Raw genomic sequence first — 24,564 nt, 5'->3', positions numbered from 1 at the left:
ACACACACCCCACATTCCCTGCAGGCACAACAGCTAACCAGAAATCCTTGTTGCCTTCCTCCAGGAGTCTGATGATGCACACCAGGGGGTGGGCCAGGCGGTTGGCTCCGCCCACCAAGGAGCTCACAACTCTGGAGGCAGGAAGTACCAAGCAGATAGCCCCGGGCAGGGGAAGAGTGAAGTCCAGTGAAGGGCTAGTGTAAACACCTAAGTGAAAGTGAGGAGAGAAAGAGGAGTAAAGGAGGAAAGCAAGAGTGGTGACAGAGAGAGAGGAAAGCCTGAAGGTCCAGCTTTGTGCAGGGCAAGCCAGCAAGGTCAGCGACGGCGGTAACTGTCCGGAGGGGGACCGTTTGGAAGTTCCTGGAAGGACCCCGTTGGCTGTGTGCCCGGTGGTCTGGAGCAGTGTTCCGAAAGACAGTCAGCACCAGGGCAGGGGCCTCTCGGACCCCGGCAAGGCTAGGAGTCGCCAAATTTGCCGAATCCGTCAGTGAAGGGGACGTAGATTCCCCCAACAACCAAGTCCCGATTGAAGGCAACAGTCCAACCTGTACAACAGAGGCACCGCCACCGCCAGGGCACCAGTCTCTGAGGGCCAGCGCCTGCGGGCAAAGTGTAGTGCTCCTCCGGCCCAGCTTGAAGCCGGGGAGCGGGTTACCGGTGGGGACCCATCGCAACCATCCGTACATACAGGTGCAGGGAAGAGAGACATCACCGTCACCTACCGGGGAAGCAAAGCAGCCGTCTGTGGGACCGTCCTACCAGCCGTTTGGTTTACCGTACAAACTGTGTCCAAGTCTCAGGCTGAGTGAGTACCACAGTGCCGCAAGGCACAGCGCTGCCCCCGCGTCCCTGCGCCCACCAGGCCCTGCACCTCCCAAGCCATCACCGGGCCCCGGGATCACCAACCCCTACCCACGGAGGGGCAACACAACACCTGGCTGCTCCCCATCACCATCCCCGGGATCCCCGCATTGAGCAGCGGTGGTGCTACACATCACCACAACCGTGGGTGGCGTCACGGACATTATCCCAACATCCCAAAACCCCCCTTTCACTCACGGGCGAGGAGTGTCGCTCGAGAAACCCCGGGATCCGGCCCACCGCTCGAGCCACCACTGAGCAGCTGCCGGACCCGAGCAGAAGGGGTGAGCGCGGTGTGCTGACACCCTCCTCCCCGCCCGCGACAACTTGGCGTCACGAACAGGATCTTACCGCTCTGCCGTCTGGTAGAGGTGCGCCTTGTTACCGCCGGAGGTATCCGGCAGAAAAATTTCAGAAGCCGCCATCTTTGGCGCGAAAAGTTCCCGCTCGAGCGTCTTCTCGAGCAGTAGAGGCGCGAAGGCCAAAACCCCGCCCCGAGAGAGGAGGGGCCGGAAAGAGCTAAGGGGGACGCGATGGCGGCTGGCCGCATGTAGCTGCGGCTATAAAAGCATGGACGCCAGGACTCTGCAAACATCCCGTTCCTGGAAGAAAGAGAGAAAGCCATCATGTGGATGCCGCCCTGCGACACCGTACCCCCCGCGCCTGGAACCGCGGCGTGGGTGGAGATCCGGACCGCGCAGCTCTACCAACGGCTGCAGGTGAAGATGCAGCTCCTCATGGAGGAGTGGGAGGCCGACATGGCGGACGTTGTAGCCACCGTGCGGAGACGCGAGGAGGAAGCGGAGAAAGGGAGGGTGAGTGACCCACGTCCCGATGCCCTTGAGGGGCCGGTCATCGCGGCTGTGGGGCCCGGTCCAAGCCCTCTCCCTTCGCTGCCTCCCTCGCCACCCCGTCCCGGAGGCCGTGACCCCCGCCACTAGGCCTGCTACCACCGCAACCGGTAGCAGTACCCAGCGTCCCCCGCCCAAGCGGGCCGACCTGTAGCCGGAGCTTGCAGCAAGTCAGCGGTGTTGCCGTGGAAGACTCCGAAGACCGAACCGGAGGCATCCCCTGAGAAACTCCCCGAGCTGGAGCCGATGACCCGCTCCGGGCCGAAGGCCCAGCAGCGGAAAGCCCCTAGGCCCATCCCCCACACCTCGGCTGAGGTAGCGCCGGGTTGCTGCTGCAAGGCAGCGCCCAAGGCCATGACACCGCGGGACATGCCGCCCGTAGTCCTGACAGTGGGTAATGTCCAGGATGTCCCGCGGGGCCCGACCCCGTGCGCCGGCGCTGGCAGCAGCGCCGTACTGGGATAGGGAGCCGGTACCGCTGGGCCTGGAGATCGCCGAGAGGGAAAGGAAGAAGGCCGAGCTAGTGGCCAGAGCGATCCGGGAGAAGGAGAATCTCCGGCAAGCCACATTCCGTGACCGGGGACCGCTGTACGAGGGACAGGTGAGGCGGTTTGATGTCCGCCGGGGCTACGGGTTCATCTACGAGCCGGGCCTGGAGGCCGAAGTGTTTGTAGCCCGGCGGGATGTGCATGCTCACCTGCCCGAAGAACATCCCGGCCGTAACCTGATGCCGGGAGATATTGTGCGGTATACCCGGCACTTTGGGGAGCGAGGGTGGTTTGCGCTGGACGTTAACCTCAGGAGGGGCCCGGAGGCCCGAGCGAGCGCAGACCTCTACCCCTTGCCAGCAGCCCCAGCGCTTGAAAGACCGGAGTAGGGCAATGAAGGCCCGCAGCACCGTCCCCGTTGGGACCACCTGCTTGTTTGAAAAGTTTGAAAGTTTTGAAAAATGAAAAAGATGATTATCCGAGTTTTCACCTGATTCACCGTGTGATTTGCAACCGGCTGGAGCCGGCACCGTTGTCCCCGTGGGGACCGTTTAAAAGTTTATGGCATGGGAACTATCCATGGACAAGCCCGTGAACTCTGCAGGGCAACCACAAACGTTAGTGGCTTGTAAATATGTTGGGTACCGTTACCGTTTCCGCATGCCGCCTCCGGAGAGGCAGGTTGGAGGGAGGGCCCTGAGCAGAGCAGGCCAGGGCCCAGCCACCAAAGGAACCGATGGCTACCCTCTGGAGGGAAGGACAGATCCCGCTCGGGTACCGTGTGCTGGACTGTGGGTCAAGGGGTGCTGCCTGGGCTTTAGGGGCAGCATCAGGGCCAGGTTACTTGGGTGGGAGAGAGCGGAAACCGTGACCGTATACCGTTGAAACGTTAAAAGTAAATGTGCCTCCCGTCTTGGGAAGAGTTTATTAAAAATGTTATACATGTTTGTTTAACCCTGTTATCCCCTTTTTACAGAAAAATAAAACCGGTGTAGGACGGCAGCCCGCGGACGGTCTGCGTTTTGCTAAGGGGGAATGTGTCGCCCTGGGCAAGCCAGGGGACACAGGTCACAACAACACACACACCCCACATTCCCTGCAGGCACAACAGCTAACCAGAAATCCTTGTTGCCTTCCTCCAGGAGTCTGATGATGCACACCAGGGGGTGGGCCAGGCGGTTGGCTCCGCCCACCAAGGAGCTCACAACTCTGGAGGCAGGAAGTACCAAGCAGATAGCCCCGGGCAGGGGAAGAGTGAAGTCCAGTGAAGGGCTAGTGTAAATACCTAAGTGAAAGTGAGGAGAGAAAGAGGAGTAAAGGAGGAAAGCAAGAGTGGTGACAGAGAGAGAGGAAAGCCTGAAGGTCCAGCTTTGTGCAGGGCAAGCCAGCAAGGTCAGCGACGGCGGTGACTGTCCGGAGGGGGACCGTTTGGAAGTTCCTGGAAGGACCCCGTTGGCTGTGTGCCCGGTGGTCTGGAGCAGTGTTCCGAAAGACAGTCAGCACCAGGGCAGGGGCCTCTCGGACCCCGGCAAGGCTAGGAGTCGCCAAATTTGCCGAATCCGTCAGTGAAGGGGACGTAGATTCCCCCAACAACCAAGTCCCGATTGAAGGCAACAGTCCAACCTGTACAACAGAGGCACCGCCACCGCCAGGGCACCAGTCTCTGAGGGCCAGCGCCTGCGGGCAAAGTGTAGTGCTCCTCCGGCCCAGCTTGAAGCCGGGGAGCGGGTTACCGGTGGGGACCCATCACAACCATCCGTACATACAGGTGCAGGAAGAGAGACATCACCGTCACCTACCGGGGAAGCAAAGCAGCCGTCTGTGGGACCGTCCTACCAGCCGTTTGGTTTACCGTACAAACTGTGTCCAAGTCTCAGGCTGAGTGAGTACCACAGTGCCGCAAGGCACAGCGCTGCCCCCGCGTCCCTGCGCCCCACCAGGCCCTGCACCTCCCAAGCCATCACCGGGCCCCGGGATCACCAACCCCTACCCACGGAGGGGCAACACAACACCTGGCTGCTCCCCATCACCATCCCCGGGATCCCCGCATTGAGCAGCGGTGGTGCTACACATCACCACAACCGTGGGTGGCGTCACGGACATTATCCCAACATCCCAAAACCCCCCTTTCACTCACGGGCGAGGAGTGTCGCTCGAGAAACCCCGGGATCCGGCCCACCGCTCGAGCCACCACTGAGCAGCTGCCGGACCCGAGCAGAAGGGGTGAGCGCGGTGTGCTGACACCCTCCTCCCCGCCCGCGACACACACAGCACCACACACACACACAACACTGCAGACACATGACATCTCTATGAGGGATACTTCTGTCTTCATAAATTACACCCACTTAATTACTATATCTATAAATAATGACAAGACAACTTCCATTGGACGAATGGCCACAGCTTTATTTAACAAGTGTATATATATATATCTTTCCCGCGGCTCAACATGCCGCCCCTTTAATTAAAACCATAACTGAGATATATATATATATATATACACATTCCAAACACCACAAACCAAACACCGATAGGTCTGTCCCAGAGGCAACCAATTCTTCCTATCCCCTGGCCGTCTCCTAAAACCAGCCCAAGGGACCACCTCGGCCGTGAACAAAACCGACCCGAGGTGTGAGAGGTATTAACGTTCAATCGTTAAATACCCCTCCCCCGAACCTGCAGGACCTACGCCCACAAGTTCCCAATTTCTTACGAAGCCACTACCCCTGAGTGACTTCGTACCACCAACCGAGTATCGGTACTCCCAGCCTCTGACAACGGACCTATCCCCCCGCCACCGACCGGCCACGTGACCCCTTACATGGCCCGGGCCCTCCACACCCCCACTACGTGCTCCAAACCTTCCCGCAAACCGAGCATCCACAGATCCAAACCAATATCAGTGAGATGAACTCCATCCTGCCGCAAATATTGATCCGACGACTCCTCTAAGTCCCTGTGCCGCACGACAAAGCCTCCATTCCACGCCACAAACTGGCCACTCGCCCTGTTCAACTTGCTACGCGCCCTGTTATTCCGCTAGGCTAACCTGGCAAAACGCCAACTCATCCGAGCCACGATATCTGACCAGACGATAACGATACCCGGAAACTCTCACCACACTGCCAAAGGTCCAACTTAATTTTCCGCTTCAAATCTCTGGCTGCCCGCACTCCCAAATCGTTTCCTCCCGCATGTAAATTAAAACATTGGGATCCTGGTCAACCCTAGCATAATATGCCACCTCCGCGCATACTCTCCCCCACATCCAACCACGAATCCCAATCCATTTTACTCGCGCCTCCTCTCTCGCCATTCCGAGTTGTCGACCATCCGTATGCACGTCCGCCCGCAACGCCCCCCAGTACACGTAGGAGTGCCCGAGTACACAGATAAGACACACACCTATAAGCTTATAAACACCATTAACAACCGAAAAAACCCACATGCCGCACAGCCATTAAACATCCCCTATTAACCTCCAAATTGAATCGATCGCCCTCACTCGATTCCTTGGCACTGCTCCCACCCGTGCCAAACAAGACTTCAATATTGCTACAAATTGAAATTTGAACAACGATGACCCGTCCTCATGCGTCAGGAAGGAGCCAGGGTAACCCCCGCGCATCCTTAAAACCTGCCCCCTGTGCAACCAGACACCAGTGGTGTCCTGGAATGCCAAGCAACACCATCAAATGTCCACGACCCATCTGATCCGTTTTGGAACGGTGCAAAGTACATTCAACTTGACCGTCCCCGAGCCCCACATTCCCTATTAAAAGGCCTCCTGCCACCTGCTTTGCAGGACTAATCAATTCACTAATGCGAAAAGCACCAAAAAAACGACAAAACAAACGCCACCGCAAACAATGCCTGCTCATACTGTGAACTGTGAAGAACACAACTCGCCCAAACAACGCACCATAAGTGCCAACAAGTGAATAGAAATTGGTCTTCTTGTGTCCGAGCCCTCGGCCCTTTCCTAAAACCTTTCATGGCTTGCCGCACCAGAAAATCTTTTGTAGCATTTGTAACCACGTGCAATTTAGACAAAAACGCTAGTGCCACCAACCTGTGTCCCATCACCGACACTGATTGGCCTGCCAAAAATTCTCAGCTAACAAACGTCAAAACCCCCAACACCCGTCCATTGTAACCAGGTCCCATTAAACCCTCTCGTTCTAATTCTTCCCATTTCTTCCACACCGACTGATATTGGCACCAAGTGACCTCGGTCACCGATCTCCTAATCCGTTCGAAAGGGACACCGATGCCAGATCACACAGCCAGCCTGGACATTGTTCTCTATCCTCGTCCACCCCCGGCACCAGTCTCCTGAACCTGCGACACTGAAATCAAAACAGTGCGTCAGCCACCCCAATTTTGTACCCCCAGCACATGCCTTGCCACCACACAAATGTTGAAATCCAAGCAATGCAGCACCAAATGCCTTAAATACCCCACTACTGGGGGTGATTTTGCTGACAAAGTGTTAATAGCATGCACCACCGCCATATTATCGCAGTGCAAGCAAACCTTTTTTCCAACAAATTCTGAACCCCACAACTCGATTGCCACTACAATCGGAAAGGGTTCGAGCAAAGCCAGATTTTTTACCAACCCCTTCTCCTTCCACAGCCATGGCCACTCCCCAACACCCCAGTGAGTCTGAAAATCGCTCCAAAACCCACCGCTCCTGCCGCATCCGTAAACAGTTCCAGCTGACTATAGGACATTATTATACTCATCCACAACGTCTTTCCATTGTACTTGTCAAAAAAGGAGTCCCAAACCAGCAAGTCCCCTTTCATCACCTTTTCCACTCTAACAAAGTGATTTGGCGATACAACACCTGAGGTTGCACTTGCCCATCTTCTATTGAATATCCGCCCCATCGGCATAATGCGACATGCGAAATTCAATTTACTTAACACCGGCTGCAAAACCCTCAACCTTACCTTTCTTGCCTGATACAACGCTCTAACAGACGCTTTAAATCCACCAACTTCTCTTCTGGCAGCCGGCACTCCATGGCAACCGTATCGATTTCGATGCCCAAGAAACATAAAAACCGTCGCTGGTCCTTCCGTTTTTTTCTTTGCCAACGACATACCAAAACGCAATCCGCTCCAAAGTAAACAATAACAAGGAACAAACCGAGGAACCTGCCGACCCAACGCACAAAAAATCATCCAGATAGTAAATTACTGAATGAACCCCTGCCACATCCCGCACTACCCATTCCAGAAAGGAACTAAATGCTTCAAAATAAGCACATGAAATAGAACAACCCATGGGCAGGCAGAGATCACATAATATTCTCCATTCCACATGCACCGCAACAAATGATGGCTATCTGGATTGACCGGAAGCAAGCGAAAAGCCGCTTCCACATCTGATTTCGCCATCAACACCCCCTGTCCTGCCGCTCGCACTAATTCAAACGCCCAGATCCCATCATTAACTGACAACCCGGCCGGGTAAGATAACTGATGTAAGAGCCTGAATTTCATCGGCTCTTTCTTGGGCACAATCCCCCAATGGCGAAATCCTGAGGTTAGGGAATGGAGGGTCCTTACACGGACCCGCCATCCGACCTAGCTCCACCTCCTTAGTTAGCTTGTCCCTCCCAACTTCCGGGTGTTCTGTTGCAGACCTCAAATTACCTGGGCGAAAGACTGGGGCCCTAGAAACAACCGGGAACCTGCAACCGTCAACCAAAACCGTGCCACAATAACCCTGCCGCCTGCACATCCGGATACCTATTTAAATAGGGAAGCATCCCTCTACTTTCACTGGCATCCTCCCTCTTTCCAGCCCCTTCCCCTGACTTCCCCTTTTCTTTTTAAAACACCTGACCAACGGGTGGGCACCTCAGGAACCGGAACTCTCATGCTTGAACCGACACGAGGCCCCAAACTTGCAGTGCCCCTCATTACACTGTCAATATGCCCCCTTTTTTTTGCCAGCCAGCGACCCGTTGCTCATACCCGGGATCCCGACACCCCCACGAAAGGGCTGAGCCGGAGCCGTCATCAACCGCATGCACAAGGATATATCCTTGTGGTCCCATCTAAGGCCAGGACGCAGAGACTTCCGTTGCTGGAACTGCTCATCATATCTTAACCACCCCAAACCTCTGTACACTCGATATGCCGAGGGGGCTCCGTAACTGCATTCTAATTCCCCCAGCCGGGGAGTAGCGCTCCGGTGGCCGCGAGCTTGAGCGCGCAGCTCAGGCCGAGGTGCAGGATCAGGCACTGCCGGACCGGGAGCACACACTGCAGCCAGCTGCTCACGCAGTGCCTCGACTCCCAGCACTCCAGAGGCTCACTGGACCATCTCCATCAGGGCCTCCAAGTCAGAAATCCTGCAGCTCTCCCGATGATGATGACCACCAGCACTTCCAGCAGCATATGGCCACGCTGATCTTCCTGCAGCAAGAGGAGGTAACCACTCCCTCACCCCACCTATATACCCCCCTGATCAGCCAGCCTCCTACCCTATCCCCCAATCACAACTGCCCCCTTTCACCAATCCCATAACCCCATAGAATGCACACTTCTGCATTCCAAACATTAACCCCTTCAGACCCTAGCCCCCTCCAGATTGTCATGGGCTTGTTCGCCCTTATAGGGCTCACTTACCCTCTCAGCGCTCCACAAACAACGCAACACACAAACAAGACCGCTCTCACCCCCCCACACCCAGAACATTTACAGCGCCCTACACAAATGTGGCGCCCCAGGACCTGGTCGCCACAACAGCATTGCCCTTCCAAAGGGTTAATGCTTAGACTGGAGGTAATTGGGAGGTCCATTGGCCAGCAAGTTTAACATCCAACGCAATTCTCCCTCCGGCCAGCAGGGGGAGCTCTGAACCTGGAATTCCAGGGAGCCTTCCTCAAGTCTGACCTGAGGGAGGAAGTAGTGTTCAGTCTGTAGAGAGAAGTGATAGTGAGCAGACGCAGAGTGTGCTGTCCTGTGGATCTGGGGCCTAGAGCTGGAGCAGCTTGGCCCAGGGAAGCAGGAGTAGCAGAGAGGCAGCGAAGAGACTCGGACATCGGAGTCTGTGGCCACCAGGGCTTAAAATACTCCCTGGTAGCCGAATCCGAAGGGCAGGAGAGGTGCAAGCACCTGGCCCATAAACAGCCCGAAGGTACAGCTGCAGCATCAGGGCCCGGTGTGGACTCCAGCAGAGAAGCACCAGAGAGGGGGCCTGCGCAGCCTACCACAGAGGGAAAGGGACGTACCACCGGTCCCAGCAGCAAAGAGGGCCATTGCTGGATTCAGAGAAGCAGGGTCCTATCATAACAAAGAAAAGAACAGGAGTAGGCCTCATACTCAGCTGGCCAGAAAAATCGCCCCAAGTACTTCCAGGCCGACCGGATCCCCATCACCACCTGTGACGATCTCCCAGGACTGGACTGTTCCTAAAGTAAAAGAGGAGAAGGTAAAGAAACTGTTGTTTGTGCCTGGTTCTTTCATTGCCTGTCGGCCCTGCACTGTGTTAGCCACACAACACCATAGACTTTCACGAGCACTAACAGTGTCCCCGGGGCTCCGCTCCACCTGTGGGGAGCAGTACCACCATTGCTGCCGTATCATCACCCCGGAGGCCTCACACAGCAGCGGCGGCTTAATAGCCGCAGACCACAGGTGGCGTCACGAAACAAATACTTTAATTGCTCCCAAGTCACCAGCCATATTAAACTGACACCCACGAGGGCCACGGAGTCGGGCCCCGCCACCACTGACGTCCCCCCGGACTAGTCCGGCCCGGCACCGGGTGTCCCATAGCCCTGGGGTGGGCGAGTCACAAACACTTGACAACTACACACAACAACATCGATATATAAATAACAAAAAACATACATTAACTACACAATAAATTCTAGAATACCCGATGCGTTAGAATCGGGCCACCTTCTAGTATATATATATATATATATATATATATACTAGAAGGTGGCCCAATTCTAAGGTATATGTTATATATATATATAGATGTTGTTGTGTGTAGTTGTCAAGTGTTTGTGTAGGGCGCTGTACATGTTCTGGGTGTGGGGGTGTGTGAGAGCGGTGTTGTTCATGTGTTGTGTTGTTTGTGGAGCGCTGTGTGTCTGCAGCGTTGTGTGCGTGGTGCTGTGTGTGTGTGGTGCTGGGTGTGTTGCGCGGTTTGTGTGGGTGTGTGTGTGTGTTTTGGGGGAGGTATGTTTTGTGCAGTGTGTGTGTTGGAGGAGTAGTCCTGGGGAGAGAGGAGTATAATAGGAGGAGTAGTCCTGGGGGGAGAGGAGTATAATAGGAGGAGTAGTCCTGGGGGGAGAGGAGTATAATAGGAGGAGTAGTCCTGGGGAGAGAGGAGGATAGTAGGAGGAGTAGTCCTGGGGGAGAGGAGGATAATAGGAGGGGTAGTCCTGGGGGGAGAGGAGTATAATAGGAGGAGTAGTCCTGGAGGTGAGGAGGATAATAGGAGGAGTAGTCCTGGGGGAGAGGTGTATAGGTGCCCAATGTGTGCGGGGGGCGTGGTTGAGTGGGCATAGTGTGCGGGGGGCGTGGCCGAGCGGGCCTAGTGAGGGGGGTGTGGCTGAGCGGGCACAGTGTGCGGAGGGCATGGCCGAGCGGGCAAAGTGTGCGGGGGCGGGGCCCGGGTAACTATGCAAAGCGGTTTCCATTGTTACCCGATGTATACCATGGTTAACAGTGCACGCCGGCTCTGGCACACATGTGTCAAGAGCCGGGGTAAGCTAGTAACCATGATACACATCGGGTAACTATAGGAAGCGCTTCCCTTAGTTACCCGATGTGTATCATGGTTACCAGCGTATGCCGGCTCCCTGCACATGTGTTCCGGGAGTCGGAGTAAGCTAGTAACCATGATACACATCGGGTAACTAAGGGAAGCGCTTCCCATAGTTACCCGATGTGTATTATGGTTACCAGCGTACGCCGGCTCCGTCACGATCCCAGCTTCGCAAGGTTATGTCTCGAGTGGGTTGAAGGTGTGGGCTCCTGGGAGTGCAGCAGTCACCTGGGAGTTGGGGCTCCGTTTGGGTTTGGGGAAAGGGGCGTGGCCAAGCGGCAGATGCGTGCGTAGGGCGTGACCGAGCGGGGGGCGTGGCTGAGCTGAGCAACCAATGCGACGGTTGTCACTATAATGACGTCATTTTGGAGCAAGACAGACAGACAGACAGACAGAATAAGGCAATTATATATATAGATAGGTAGGTGCTCACTTCTTGTAGGTATGGTTCAGCGTCTTTGCCTACTAGGAGACATGCGGAGGCCCAATCACAGGAGGAGAAGTGGAATAATACAATTTTGTTTTCTAAAACAAGAAAACAAGTCCTGGTTATCTTTGTTATGATACTGAAAGTTTTGAAATTGATCTTTTGAATTCGAATTCCAAGGTCAAACCACTGAGCCTTCACGTACTGATTGGTTCCTCAGGTATATTAGACCAGTTTATTGCTTTGGTAACAATTTTCTCTTTTTCAGATGGTGTCAGATCTGTGCTATGGAGTCTTTGGCAGCTCACCAGGAGCAGCTCGGAGAACACAAAGCTATGCGGGTGGAGAAGGACTTGCTTTTGGGTGTTTGGAGGTTCATTTTCTGGACCAATTTGCAAAAAGAATGGGGACCTCACGGGCCACTTTTTTTTACATGTTATTTTGTTTTTTCCATTCTGTGAATAACCTCTGCCTCTTCCGTGTAACTTGTCACTATCATGAGTTCCGCGTTGCTTTAGGAGCTTTTATTGGTTTAGTCAGAGGTCATTCCTCGCGATGAATGCATGTTGGCTATTGGAAGATCGTTGGGTACACTTCATGTTGGAGTGCCACGTTTTATTTGCGGCGGAGGATTTAGAGCTTCTGTTTCTAGCTGGTATACATTTAACATAACTTAGAGTGGATATATTTCTTTGATTTGCAGGTTGGTATCGAGCATGTCTTATTTTCTGGGTGGGGGTCGGAGCACAGTTTGCTACTTTGCTCCTCCTTGGCGGTCAATTCAGCAACGTTGGTGGTTTTTGGTACAAAAGCTACCCACGTCGGGAGTCCGGCTGCGGCGCAACGGTTTGTACTGGCTTACTGTGATTTATTACAGTACTTTTATTTTGATATTTTGGGCTGTGACCGACCACCATCCACTAAAAGATGAGATTTGGTTATTAAATCTCCAAATAAAGAGAGTTCTGATTTATATATCCGAGTCTGATTCTTCATTACATGGGACAATCAGTTATGGGTTTGTTGGGGTCTCAGCAGTCTGTGGGGCATTCCAGTATTTGACTGAGGGCCCCCTGACTGCTGTGCCCCATGATAAGGGGTTACTCCGATCGTCCCATGTAATTTCTCCCTCCTCCCTGTTTTGTTGCAGCCAATGGTTCTGTTCTCCTCCTCCTGCTTCCTTCCTTTATAAACCTCTTCCGGTCTCTCACCACTTTTTGGGACCTGGAGGCAGCTGTCCCACCCTCCCTCCCTTTGTCAGTGTTGATGTGATGGTTTTGGTGCAAAAGCTTACCTGCGCCAGGAGCCTGGCTCCAGTACAATGATTTATACTGGTTATGGCTTTCCTGCGCCGGGAGTCCGGCTGCTACACAATGATTTGCACGGGTTTTGGATTTCATAATATTGTATTTAGTCACAGCAGCGGTCAATTCAGCAACGTTGGTGGTTTTTGGTACAAAAGCTACCCGCGTCGAGTCCGGCTGCAGCTCAACGCTTTGTACTGGCTTACTGTGATTTATTATAGTACTTTTATTTTGATATTCTGGGCTGTGACCGACCACCATCCACTAAAAGATGAGATTTGGTTATTAAATCTCCAAATAAAGAGAGTTCTGATTTATATACCTGAGTCTGATTCTTCATTACATGGGACGATCAGTTATGGGTTTGTTGGGGTCTCAGCAGTCAACCTTTTATCAAGAAGATAGCATCACTTGATGTCTGCCAGCAGCAGCTCTGATGTTTACATCTATCACTTCCCCTCCCCAGATTTACTGAATTGCTACTACAAGTTCTATCATGCATTCTCCACCTATATTTATTGCCACAGAAATCTGACAAAGCTATTGGGAGATACCAAGTGTCGGAACAGCCCAGGGTAGCTACCAGCCTATCTGGCAATTGCCAGATGGTTAGTACAGCCCTGTCACTGTGTTTGTTATGCAAATTTCAGCACTTTTCATCTGTCCATGTCAGTGACTGGATTTCCTAAACCCTTTGCTTTTGAAATGCAGATCAAAGCACTTCACTAGAAAGGTTGTCAGCCCCTGCTATTGCCCCTGAATTAAACTGTCAGCTCAGCTTGTGTGCAACAGTAAAGACTAATTATCATTCACTCCAAAACATCTACACCCACCATCAGGATTCCAGTGACCACTTTCTTTCATTTGGTCTGATTTCTGTGCCAGAAAAGTAAGCATCAAACATAACAGAGGAGGAAGAAGAATTTCCATAACAATCCAGTACTACATGATCCCTGCTGAGATGTGCTCATAGAAGCTATACATCCAATACAAAATGTATTGTTTTGAAGAGCTAAGATCAGTGGCAAGGGGGTGAAAAAGTAGTGGAAAACCCCTTTAATTGGTTAATGATGTACAGTGGCTTTCCCTGCTCAACGTCTTGCAGGGACAGGATATATACATAATAAAACTTGCATGTATGGCCCTGTTTGTGTACTGTGGGGAAATTTTTTGGCTTATAGAAGTTACAACTTTTCGTGTAAGGACAGTGTCATATTAGCATATGGCATTGAATGGGTCCATTACAGAGATCTTAAACATGCGGCCCGCGCAGCGGCCGCCCGCAGCCACTGTCTGCGCTTTATGTCAGAAGAATGTTTTGCCGGCGCTGCACTCAGAATCCAGCGCTCTGTGTGCAACTATTCCTTCAAAGCTGCATTGGAAACGTTGTACACAGAGAACTTGACTCTGCGCGCGCAGTGCTGGCAAAACAATTATCTAACATAAATCGCTGACAGGGGCTGCGGCCCCTGCACCAGCCGCGATAGTCACCGGGGGGACGGGCCTGCAGACAGCAAGAAGCAGAGATGAGGCAGCCAAGGGAACGCGGGACAGGTGAGAAGAATGGTGTCTTTTTTTTTTCGTGTATGTGAAGGACGGCACATTAACCCCTTAGCGACCTATGATGTACTGGGTACATCATGGCTCCCTGGTACTTAAGGACCCATGACGTACCCAGTATGTCATGGCGAAATCGCGGCCCCGGAGCCCCGGTGGCTGCGATCGCTTTGCAAATATCTTAGATTCGGGGAGGAGGGGACCTCTGCCTGACCTCAGGAGGGGTGGTGTCTCCCCCCCTGGACCTACGGAGGCTGTGATTGGCTGACGAACGCCGCTCAGCCAATCACAGCCACTGTAATGTTTCAGCCATTGAAAATGGTTGAAACATTGAAATCCAGCCATGATCAGTGCAGCTATAGCACTGATCGTTGGCTGGAGCTGGGTTACCTCTGTTTCACCTGTCCCCAGCTCTGATTGGAGAGACCAGCCTTGTGACCAATCTCTCCAATCACTGTGGATCTGGGGCTGGAGACCGCTCCCCTCAGCTTCACTCCGGCATCTGTGGAAGCTGAGGGGAGCAATTGGTAAGCTATAGCGCCACTGCCCCCGCCCAACCCCCCCTTCAGTCGCCGCCACATTACTATAGGATAGGGAGAAGGCGGGGACAAGGCAGGGGGCACATGACTATAGAATAGGGACAAAGCTGGGCACATTACTAAAGGATGGGGACAAGGTGGGGACATTACTAAAGGATGGGGACATTACAAGGATGGGCACAATACTATTGGATGGAGACTACTATAGAATGAGGACAAGGCTGGGCACATTACTATAGAATGGGGACAAGGTGGGGACATTACTAAAGAATGGGGACAAGGTGGGGACATTACAATGATGGGCACAATACTATTAGATGGGGACAAGGCTGGGAACATTACTATAGGATGGGGAGATTACTGTAGGATGGGCACATTACTATAGAATGGGACAACTATAGGATGGGGACAGTACTACAGGATAGGGAGATTGCTACAAGGGGACAAGGATGGGGAATAAGATGGGAACAAGGATGGACACATTACTACAGGATGGGCACATTACTATAGGTTGGGGACATTACTATAAGATGGGGACAAGGATGGACACATTACTACAGGATGGGCACATTACAATAAGATGGGGACAAGAATGGGGCACATTCCTATAGGATGGCGACAAGGATGAGACACATTACTACAAGATGGGGACAAGGATGGGCACCTTACTGTAGGATGGGGACTAAGATGGGGAACAGTACTACAAGGGGACAAGGATGGGCACATTATAACAAGATGGGGAACATTGCTAAAAGATGTTGGCCAAAATTTCTATATAGTGCTAATTGTAATACTATTAGTTACAATAAAGGGATACAATGTAAAAAAAAATACCTCAAAATAAGGCATGACATTTTTTTTACCATCAAAATTATTATTTTTTTTATATATTTAAACAAAGAATGTGCACAATTGTTTTAACCCCTTCACGACCGCGGGCAGTAAAGTTAAGTCCTATTTTAACGTGACTTAACGACCAGGGACGTAACTTTACTGCCTAAAGTTCATTTGATTGCCATGGCCTTAGCAACGGCATTCAAATGATGTCCCCTGCTGTTTCTTACAGCAGGGGACCTTTGCTTGACCCCGGGGGGGGGGGGTGGTATCGCCACCCCCCATCCACGATCGATGTGATTGGCTGTTCAAATCTGAACTGCCAACCACATCGTTCGCACTAATTTCGGCAAAAATAATGCCTGAATTAGTGCGATACTGTGAGATCTGGCTATGAGGTGCTGCAACAGATCATAGCTGGAGCTCAAACACGGCGCCCCCCCAGTCCCTGCAGCACTGATTGGAGCGATCGTGCTATGACGCGCAATCGCTCCAATCAGTGTGCAGTGGGGCGGTGTGATCTGCAGGTGGCCGCCCTCCCTAGGCCTGTGCTGGTCTGGGGAGCCTCCCCCTGCATGTCTGGTACTTGTGGTACCACGCCACCGCTGCTGCTGCCGCCGCTGATGTCACCGCTCCTGCTCCAATGGTAAGTATTCCGCTCCCTTTGCAGCCCCTGCGCGCTCCCGCGATGGCCCCTGCGCGCTCCCGTGATGGCCCCTGCGCACTCCCATGATGGCCCTTGCGCACTCCCGTGGTGGCCCCTGCCGGTGCCCCCCCCCGATCTGCCTCCCCACGCCCCGATCTGCCCCCCGACATCCCGATCTGCTCCCCACGCGATCTGCCTGCCTCCTCTGTGATCTCTATTCTCCTTCCTAAGTTCCTTCCTTCTGCCTTTGCTTCTCCGCCCCCTCTGCTCTCTCTATCCCCCTCTGCCCCCCCTCTCACCCTCACCCCCTCGACATCCTCTTACCTGCCTTCACCGGGTCGTCCGAGGTCTTCACTGGCCCAATCACATCTGCCTCCATCGCTGGGTCCTTCCTGTGTATTCTGCAGAGCTGTCCAACGTCCTGCCTGCTGCTCGTGTAAAGCTGTCCATCTCGCTGCCTTCTTGTTCCTCCTGCAGTTCCTCTGGTCAGTGATCCTCCTGCTAATCCTATTGGTACTGTGAGTAGAACTTTTTTTTTTTCTTGTATCCTGTCCATTTTTACACCTCATCCGTCCATGCGTCCCGCCGAGCGCTGATCAGGGATGCAGATAACGGATCTGCATCCGTGGTCAGTTTTCAGCGGGACTTTTTTTCTCCCATATCCCCGACACTTCTTGTATCGCATCTGTCAGTGCGTCCCGCCGAGCGCTGATCAGGGATGCACATAACGGATCGGCATCCCTGCTCAATTTTTGGCGTGACTTTTTTCCGTATTCGCGACGCTTTTTGTATCGCATCCATCCGTGCGTCCCGCCGAGCGCTGATCAGGGATGCACATAACAAATCGGCATCCCTGCTCAATTTTTGGCGTGACTTTTTTCCGTATTCGCGACGCTTTTTGTATCGCATCCATCCGTGCGTCCCGCCGAGCGCTGATCAGGGATACACATAACGGATCGGCATCCCTGCTCAATTTTTGGCGTGACTTTTTTCCGTATCCCCAACGCTTTTTGTATCTCATCCGACCGTGCGTCCTGCAGCGGCCGATCAGTGCACCGCGTCTGTGCGTTTGAAAAGTCAAATGGCGTTCCTTCTCTTCTGAGCCCCACCATGTGCCCAAACAATTACTTTCCACCACATATGAGGTATCTACGTACTCAGGAAAAATTACACAATACGTTTTATGGCGCAGTTTTTCCTGATACCGTTGTGAAAAAAAAAGCTACCTGGTTGATGCAAAAATTTTGTGGTAAAAAAAATAAAATAATAATTTTCACGGTTCAACGTTATCAACTTCTGGGGAGCTCCTGGGGATCCAAGGGGCTCACCAAACATCTAGCTAAATTCCTTGAGGGGTCTAGTTCCAAAATGGGGTAATTTGTGGCGGAGCTCCACTGTTTAGGCACCATAGGGGGTCTCCAAACGTGACATGGCGTCCGCTAATGATTCCAACCAATTTTGCTGTCAAATGGCGTTCATTCTCTTCTGAGCCCCACCATGCGCCCAAACAATTACTTTCCACCACATATGAGGTATCTGCATACTCAGGAGAAATTGCACAATACATTTTATGGTGCATTTTTTCCTGATACCTTGTGGAAAAAAAAGCTACCTGGTTCAAGTGACAGTTTTGTGGTGAAAAAAAAAAAATTGTATTCATGGCTCAACATTATCAACTTCTGTGGTGCCCCTTGGGGCTCGCTAAACATCTAGATAAACTCCTTGAGGTATCTGCGTACTCAGGAAAAAATGCACTATAAATTTCATGGTGAATTTTTTTCCTGATACCCTTGTGAAAAAAAAGCTACCTAGTTGAAGCAACAGTTTTGTGGTAAAAAAAATTTTTTTCTTTTCACGGCTCAACGTTATAAACTTCTGTGAAGCCCCCAGGTGTTCAAAGTGCTCACCAAACATCTAGAAAAATGATTTGAGGGCTCTAGTTTCCAAAATGGGGTCACTTGTGGGGGAGCTCCATTGTTTAGGCACCTCAGGGGGTCTTCAAACCCGACATGGCGTCCGCTAATGAGTGCAGCTAATTTTGCGTTCAAAAATTCAAATGGCGCTCCTTGCCTTTCGACCTCTGCCATGCGCCCAAACAATTGATTTTTACCACATATGGGGTATCAGCGTACTCAGGAGAAAATGCACAATAAATTGTATGGTGCACTTTCTCTTTTCTCCCTTGTAAAAATAAAAATTTTATGGCTAAAGTAACATTTTTGTGTTTTAAAAAGTAAAATTTTCATTTTTTCTTTCCACATTACTTTGGTTCCTGTGAAGCACCTAAAGGGTTAATAAACTTCTTGGATGTGGTTTTGAGCAGTGTGAGGGGTGCAGTTTTTAGAATGGGGTCACTTTTGGGTATTTTCTCTCACCTAGGTCTCTCAAAGTCACTTCAAATGTGATGTGGTCCCTAAAAAAATTATTTTGTAAATTTTGTTGGAAAAATGAGAAATGGCTGAAGAACTTTGAACCCTTCTAACTTCCTAACAAAAAAAATGTTGTTTCGAAAATTGCGCTGATGTAAAGTAGACAAGTGGGAAATGTTATTTAGTAACTATTTTGTGTGACATATCTCTCAGATTTATGGGCATAAATTTTCAAAGTTTGAAAATTGCGAAATTTTAAAAATTTTCACAAAATTTCCTAAATTTTCACAAATAAACGCAAAAAATATTGGCCTAAATTTACCACTGACATGAAGTACAATATGTCACGAAAAAAACAATGTCAGAATTGCTAGGATCCGTTGAAGCGTTCCAGAGTTATAACCTGTTAAAGTGAGACTGGTCAGAATTGCAAAAAATGGCCCGGTCATTAGGGTGTTTTAGTGGCCAGGGGGGGGAAGGGGTTAATAAACAAGTGAAAAATGTTCAAAATCAGTGATCCAAAGGTGTGTAAAAAAAAAATATATGGTACCAATAAAAATGTCACTTTGTCCTGCAAAGAATGCGGCCCCCAAATTATTTTTTTTACTCTGTGTGGCCCATACACCGAGCCGAGTTTGAGACCCCTGGGCTAATATGTAGTTCCTCAAAATTTCGCTACTTTTGTTTTATTATTAGTGATGGGCGATGCCCCTGATGTTCGGGATCGGGAGCCTCACCCGAACATTTTATAAAGTTCGAGTTGATAACGATGATAACACGAACTTGTGTCCGAACCCCGAACTTGGACTTTACAGTATTGGGATGGGGTGGGGGTCATTATAATTAAAGTTCCCGCGACACGTCCTGCAGACTCTGTCTCCCGGCCGCTTCTGCTTCCGGGTACGACCACTGCTGTGCCCTCCCTTCCATGATGTCATAGCCATGTGACCAGTCTGGTGTGAATGTTTTATTACCTTGTGGGTTACAGACTGGTCACATGCCTATGACATCATGGAAGGTCCTGTAGTCAGTGGTGGTTACCCAGGGGCACAGCTGACTGGCCTCAGCTATGCACTTGGGTGAAGTCCCTGACTGCTCTCAGCTGAGTCTGTGTGAGCAGACCTGTGTTTGTCTACTCGCACAGATGTAGCAAAGCTGAGGATGCTCGCCCGTCTTTGGACTTCGTCGGAGAGTTTTTTTGAGTAATACAGATAGAGTCCTAAATGTCTTCTGTTTTATTTTCAAGAAAATATTTTTTTCTCTGTGTTGTTAATTTATTTTACTGTTTACTAGAAATTCATGGTGGCCATGTCTAATTTGGCATGACTCCATGAATTTAGGGCTTAGTGCCAACTGCTAATACAAAACTGTCCTTAACCCCTTTATTACCCAGTGTGCCACCGCCATCAGGGCCGCTGGATGAGCCGGGCTGACACTGAAGGTTTGATTTCAGTTGTGTATGACTCGTGCAAGTCTTGTATCGGGATCACCCGACACAGCGCACACTCTCCTGACAGGAGTGCCTCAGCTGCATGGAAATTCATGCAGCCGACCCGCTCCTGGCAGGAGAGTGTGTGCCCTGCTGGGTGATACCGATGCGAGACTTGCACAGCGACAGTCATAGTTCAATGGAGAACATGAGCCATGTACTTGGGTGAACCCTGACATCACCACGAACACTGCCGAAAAAAGCCGAAGACTGCCGAGTGACGAGCAGTGCAGTTAATACCCCCAGAAGTTAATGATCGGACCCGGAAGCAGAAGCGGCTGAGCTGGTCGGCAGGACAAGTTGCTGGATATACAGTTAGGTCCAGAAATATTTGGACAGTGACACAATTTTCGCGAGTTGGGCTCTGCATGCCACCACATTGGATTTGAAATGAAACCTCTACAACAGAATTCAAGTGCAGATTGTAACGTTTAATTTGAAGGTTTGAACAAAAATATCTGATAGAAATTGTAGGAATTGTACACATTTCTTTACAAACACTCCACATTTTAGGAGGTCAAAAGTAATTGGACAAATAAACCAAACCCAAACAAAATATTTTTATTTTCAATATTTTGTTGCGAATCCTTTGGAGGCAATCACTGCCTTAAGTCTGGAACCCATGGACATCACCAAACGTTGGGTTTCCTCCTTCTTAATGCTTTGCCAGGCCTTTACAGCCGCAGCCTTCAGGTCTTGCTTGTTTGTGGGTCTTTCCGTCTTAAGTCTGGATTTGAGCAAGTGAAATGCATGCTCAATTGGGTTAAGATCTGGTGATTGACTTGGCCATTGCAGAATGTTCCACTTTTTTGCACTCATGAACTCCTGGGTAGCTTTGGCTGTATGCTTGGGCTCATTGTCCATCTGTACTATGAAGCGCCGTCCGATCAACTTTGCGGCATTTGGCTGAATCTGGGCTGAAAGTATATCCCGGTACACTTCAGAATTCATCCGGCTACTCTTGTCTGCTGTTATGTCATCAATAAACACAAGTGACCCAGTGCCATTGAAAGCCATGCATGCCCATGCCATCACGTTGCCTCCACCATGTTTTACAGAGGATGTGGTGTGCCTTGGATCATGTGCCGTTCCCTTTCTTCCCCAAACTTTTTTCTTCCCATCATTCTGGTACAGGTTGATCTTTGTCTCATCTGTCCATAGAATACTTTTCCAGAACTGAGCTGGCTTCATGAGGTGTTTTTCAGCAAATTTAACTCTGGCCTGTCTATTTTTGGAATTGATGAATGGTTTGCATCTAGATGTGAACCCTTTGTATTTGCTTTCATGGAGTCTTCTCTTTACTGTTGACTTAGAGACAGATACACCTACTTCACTGAGAGTGTTCTGGACTTCAGTTGATGTTGTGAACGGGTTCTTCTTCACCAAAGAAAGTATGCGGCGATCATCCACCACTGTTGTCATCCGTGGACGCCCAGGCCTTTTTGAGTTCCCAAGCTCACCAGTCAATTCCTTTTTTCTCAGAATGTACCGACTGTTGATTTTGCTACTCCAAGCATGTCTGCTATCTCTCTGATGGATTTTTTCTTTTTTTTCAGCCTCAGGATGTTCTGCTTCACCTCAATTGAGAGTTCCTTAGACCGCATGTTGTCTGGTCACAGCAACAGCTTCCAAATGCAAAACCACACACCTGTAATCAACCCCAGACCTTTAACTACTTCATTGATTACAGGTTAACGAGGGAGACGCCTTCAGAGTTAATTGCAGCCCTTAGAGTTCCTTGTCCAATTACTTTTGGTCCCTTTAAAAAGAGGAGGCTATGCATTACAGAGCTATGATTCCTAAACCCTTTCTCCGATTTGGATGTGAAAACTCTCATATTGCAGCTGGGAGTGTGCACTTTCAGCCCATATTATATATATAATTGTATTTCTGAACATGTTTTTGTAAACAGCTAAAATAACAAAACTTGTGTCACTGTCCAAATATTTCTGGACCTAACTGTAGAAGAATAATCATAATGTTTTTTAATAATGCGCTTGTTTGCTTGTTTTTACAGCCTCTGGACCTGAACTACTGTATAACACGAGCTTCCCAGCAAAGCTTGTGTTCGGGATCGTGTGCACGACCACTATTTGTTCGGTACGGACCCTGAACTTTGCAGTTCGGGTTCACCCATCACTAGTTATTATACCAGCCCCTCCACTTTAAAAAAAAAAATGAGTGGGATTAAATGAGAGGGGAACGATCAACTGCTAATGTGATAGAAATTATAGCAGAAATGTACTCCAGCTCTGGGACACAGACAGCATGAAATTGTTTTCTTCAAGGCTGAAGAAATACTGATGAATTGACTCCTATGTGACCTATATATATATATATATTGATGTGGACAAAATAATTTTAAATATATTAAGTAAATACAGATTGTAAATATGGCTGTGTGAACCAGCCCTATATGTATGTGTGTATATTTATCTTTCTTGGGTGAACATGAGGTTTGATGCTCTCATGATGGATAAAAGGACCCCACATAGGGGGTCCCGATGTTTCTCAGGTTCACCCCTTTGTTGTACAATGTAAGGAGTTGAAAAGTATGAAGGAAATCATTATGAATAAGGTTTATCTACAAACATTTATAAAGTTATGAGCAACCTTTTTGACACATTTGGGCAGATTCAATGAAGTTTCAAAACAGTCTTTGATTTTAGTCTATGCCTCATTCATCTCACTGCACAGGGGAGGATTACTGACTGACATCATGATGTTATTCAAACCAATTGTGGCAGAAAATTGGCAAGATATATTTTATCTGAGGAGGACAATATTTCTCTCAATTATCGAGTGCTGAGCCTAAATGACAGAGATTTGTTTTAAAACAGATTTTCTTTAATTTACTACAGTTTTAGGCATGAAGTGTATGTTAAAGTTGACGTGTAGTCAATCCCACGTTTTGGGTTTTTTTGTTTGAAAGGTCTTCATTTTTTGCTATACAACATAAACAAATACAATTTCCTGAATGAAGAATTAATAGTCTACAACACTGACAAATAATATATAAATAATAAAAAGTAGGAATTCATCAGACGATCAGTCTACTTCATTATACACAGTCAAGTTCTCTTTATACCGCTCTGTATTACAATAAACCTTAGCAGCGTATAACCCCCCTGCTCCCCACTTACCTTTCACAGCCTGGCACACCTTAAGGCACAGAGCACAGATAAGGGCGAGGAACACGTCTCTTCTCCCGGTCATCTTGTTCATATAATACTCAAATTCTGAATAAACCTTTTCAGATCTTGTTTCCAACACTGAAAAAAATAGATAAAAGTAAGTAGAAGTCATTACAGGGTGTACTTCACTTTTTTCATCCAATCAGCTCACTAGTTTAGTCTGACCTCATAGTTTCTGAGTAGACTTATTCTCCTACATGCCGACTTAGCCTCTGTGTTTGTGTTACCGTCATAGCACTTTTATTAAAGTTGAATGGATTTAGAGGGGTTCTCAGGGATAGGTCCAGGGCCGCACTGGGACTCGCATTCATCCCTGGCATTTTGGGGTGCACAGGCCCACTTGTCACGTGGTAAATGTGTAATATCTTTGTGCACTTGTAGATTGTGTAACACGACCATATAACATGTAGTCACGGCTGCATCCAGTATTACAGCTCAGGCCTATTTATTGCCCCCTGCCCAATGCCATGAATCCAGGTGGTTCCGGACGAGTTCTGAGAAATCAGAAAAGGGGCGCACAGAAAAACAGGATAAATTAAAGGTAATCAACCTATCTAATATAACACTCACCAAATATCAGATCAGTGTACTTGAAAAGGGACTCACATTTTCTCCTACAGCAAAGCAGGCTGAACGGAGCCCACAGCGGAGCCATGGGCAAAGTGACTCATGACTGACTTTGAAGGGCAACGAGGGGTTAACACTGGTTGCAGGGAAAGAAAGCGCGGGCTGTGGGGGGTCAGAAGTTTAGGGGGCTGGGTTTAAGTGCTAGGGGTGGTCAGTTGGGAATATAGAATCAGTAGAAGGGGTGGGTACTATCAGAACAGCATGTGAAGCCAGCAGAAAAGGTGCTGAGCCCCCTTCACCTCGTCTCCTGCTGTGACTGTAATCATGGTGATTTAAAACTTCTGGAGCAGCTGCAGGGGGCTGCCAGCAGCGTGGATGGAGCTGCATCAGAGCACAGGTGCTGGAGATATTGGGAGGTTCGGCTGTGGGGGATGCTGCAGAAGATCCACTTCCCCAGTGGGCACGCAGGGCGAGTGTGCCTGACAGTCTGCCACCAGGAGCAGCTCCTGAGGTCTCAGTGGTGCCGCAAGAGCCCCCTCCCCGGGGACCCTCCCTGTCCATCTCTCCATCCTGTGCTTCTAGATGAAACAGGGAGGAATCTTACAAGGCAGCCGGGACCTGCGGAGGTGGGCG

At 50.1% G+C, this 24,564-nt stretch overlaps 1 protein-coding gene across 3 annotated transcripts in view; it reads right to left on the bottom strand.

Annotated features, from left to right (window-relative positions):
• Positions 1 to 24,520, bottom strand: part of LOC142250905 (H-2 class II histocompatibility antigen, A-Q alpha chain-like) — a 119,468-nt gene extending 94,948 nt beyond the window's left edge. Inside the window, exons 1-2 of one of the 3 annotated variants that reach the window (XM_075323223.1) lie at positions 23,935 to 24,520; positions 23,314 to 23,442 (exon numbers count right to left, since the gene is read on the bottom strand). In XM_075323223.1, coding sequence (XP_075179338.1) covers positions 23,314 to 23,442; positions 23,935 to 24,019 — 214 coding nt within the window. In that variant the 5' untranslated portion in view covers positions 24,020 to 24,520. The remainder of the gene's footprint in view (positions 1 to 23,313; positions 23,443 to 23,934) is intronic. The other 2 variants (XM_075323222.1, XM_075323224.1) reach the window with 2 other exon arrangements.
• Between the last annotated feature and the right edge of the window lie 44 nt (positions 24,521 to 24,564).

Source organism: Anomaloglossus baeobatrachus, chromosome 9 (genome assembly GCF_048569485.1).
Source record: "Anomaloglossus baeobatrachus isolate aAnoBae1 chromosome 9, aAnoBae1.hap1, whole genome shotgun sequence".
In the NCBI taxonomy this organism is placed as follows: Eukaryota; Metazoa; Chordata; class Amphibia; order Anura; family Aromobatidae; genus Anomaloglossus; species Anomaloglossus baeobatrachus.
Note: the sequence above shows the minus strand (reverse complement) of the source record. Positions and strands in the feature narration are given on the sequence as shown.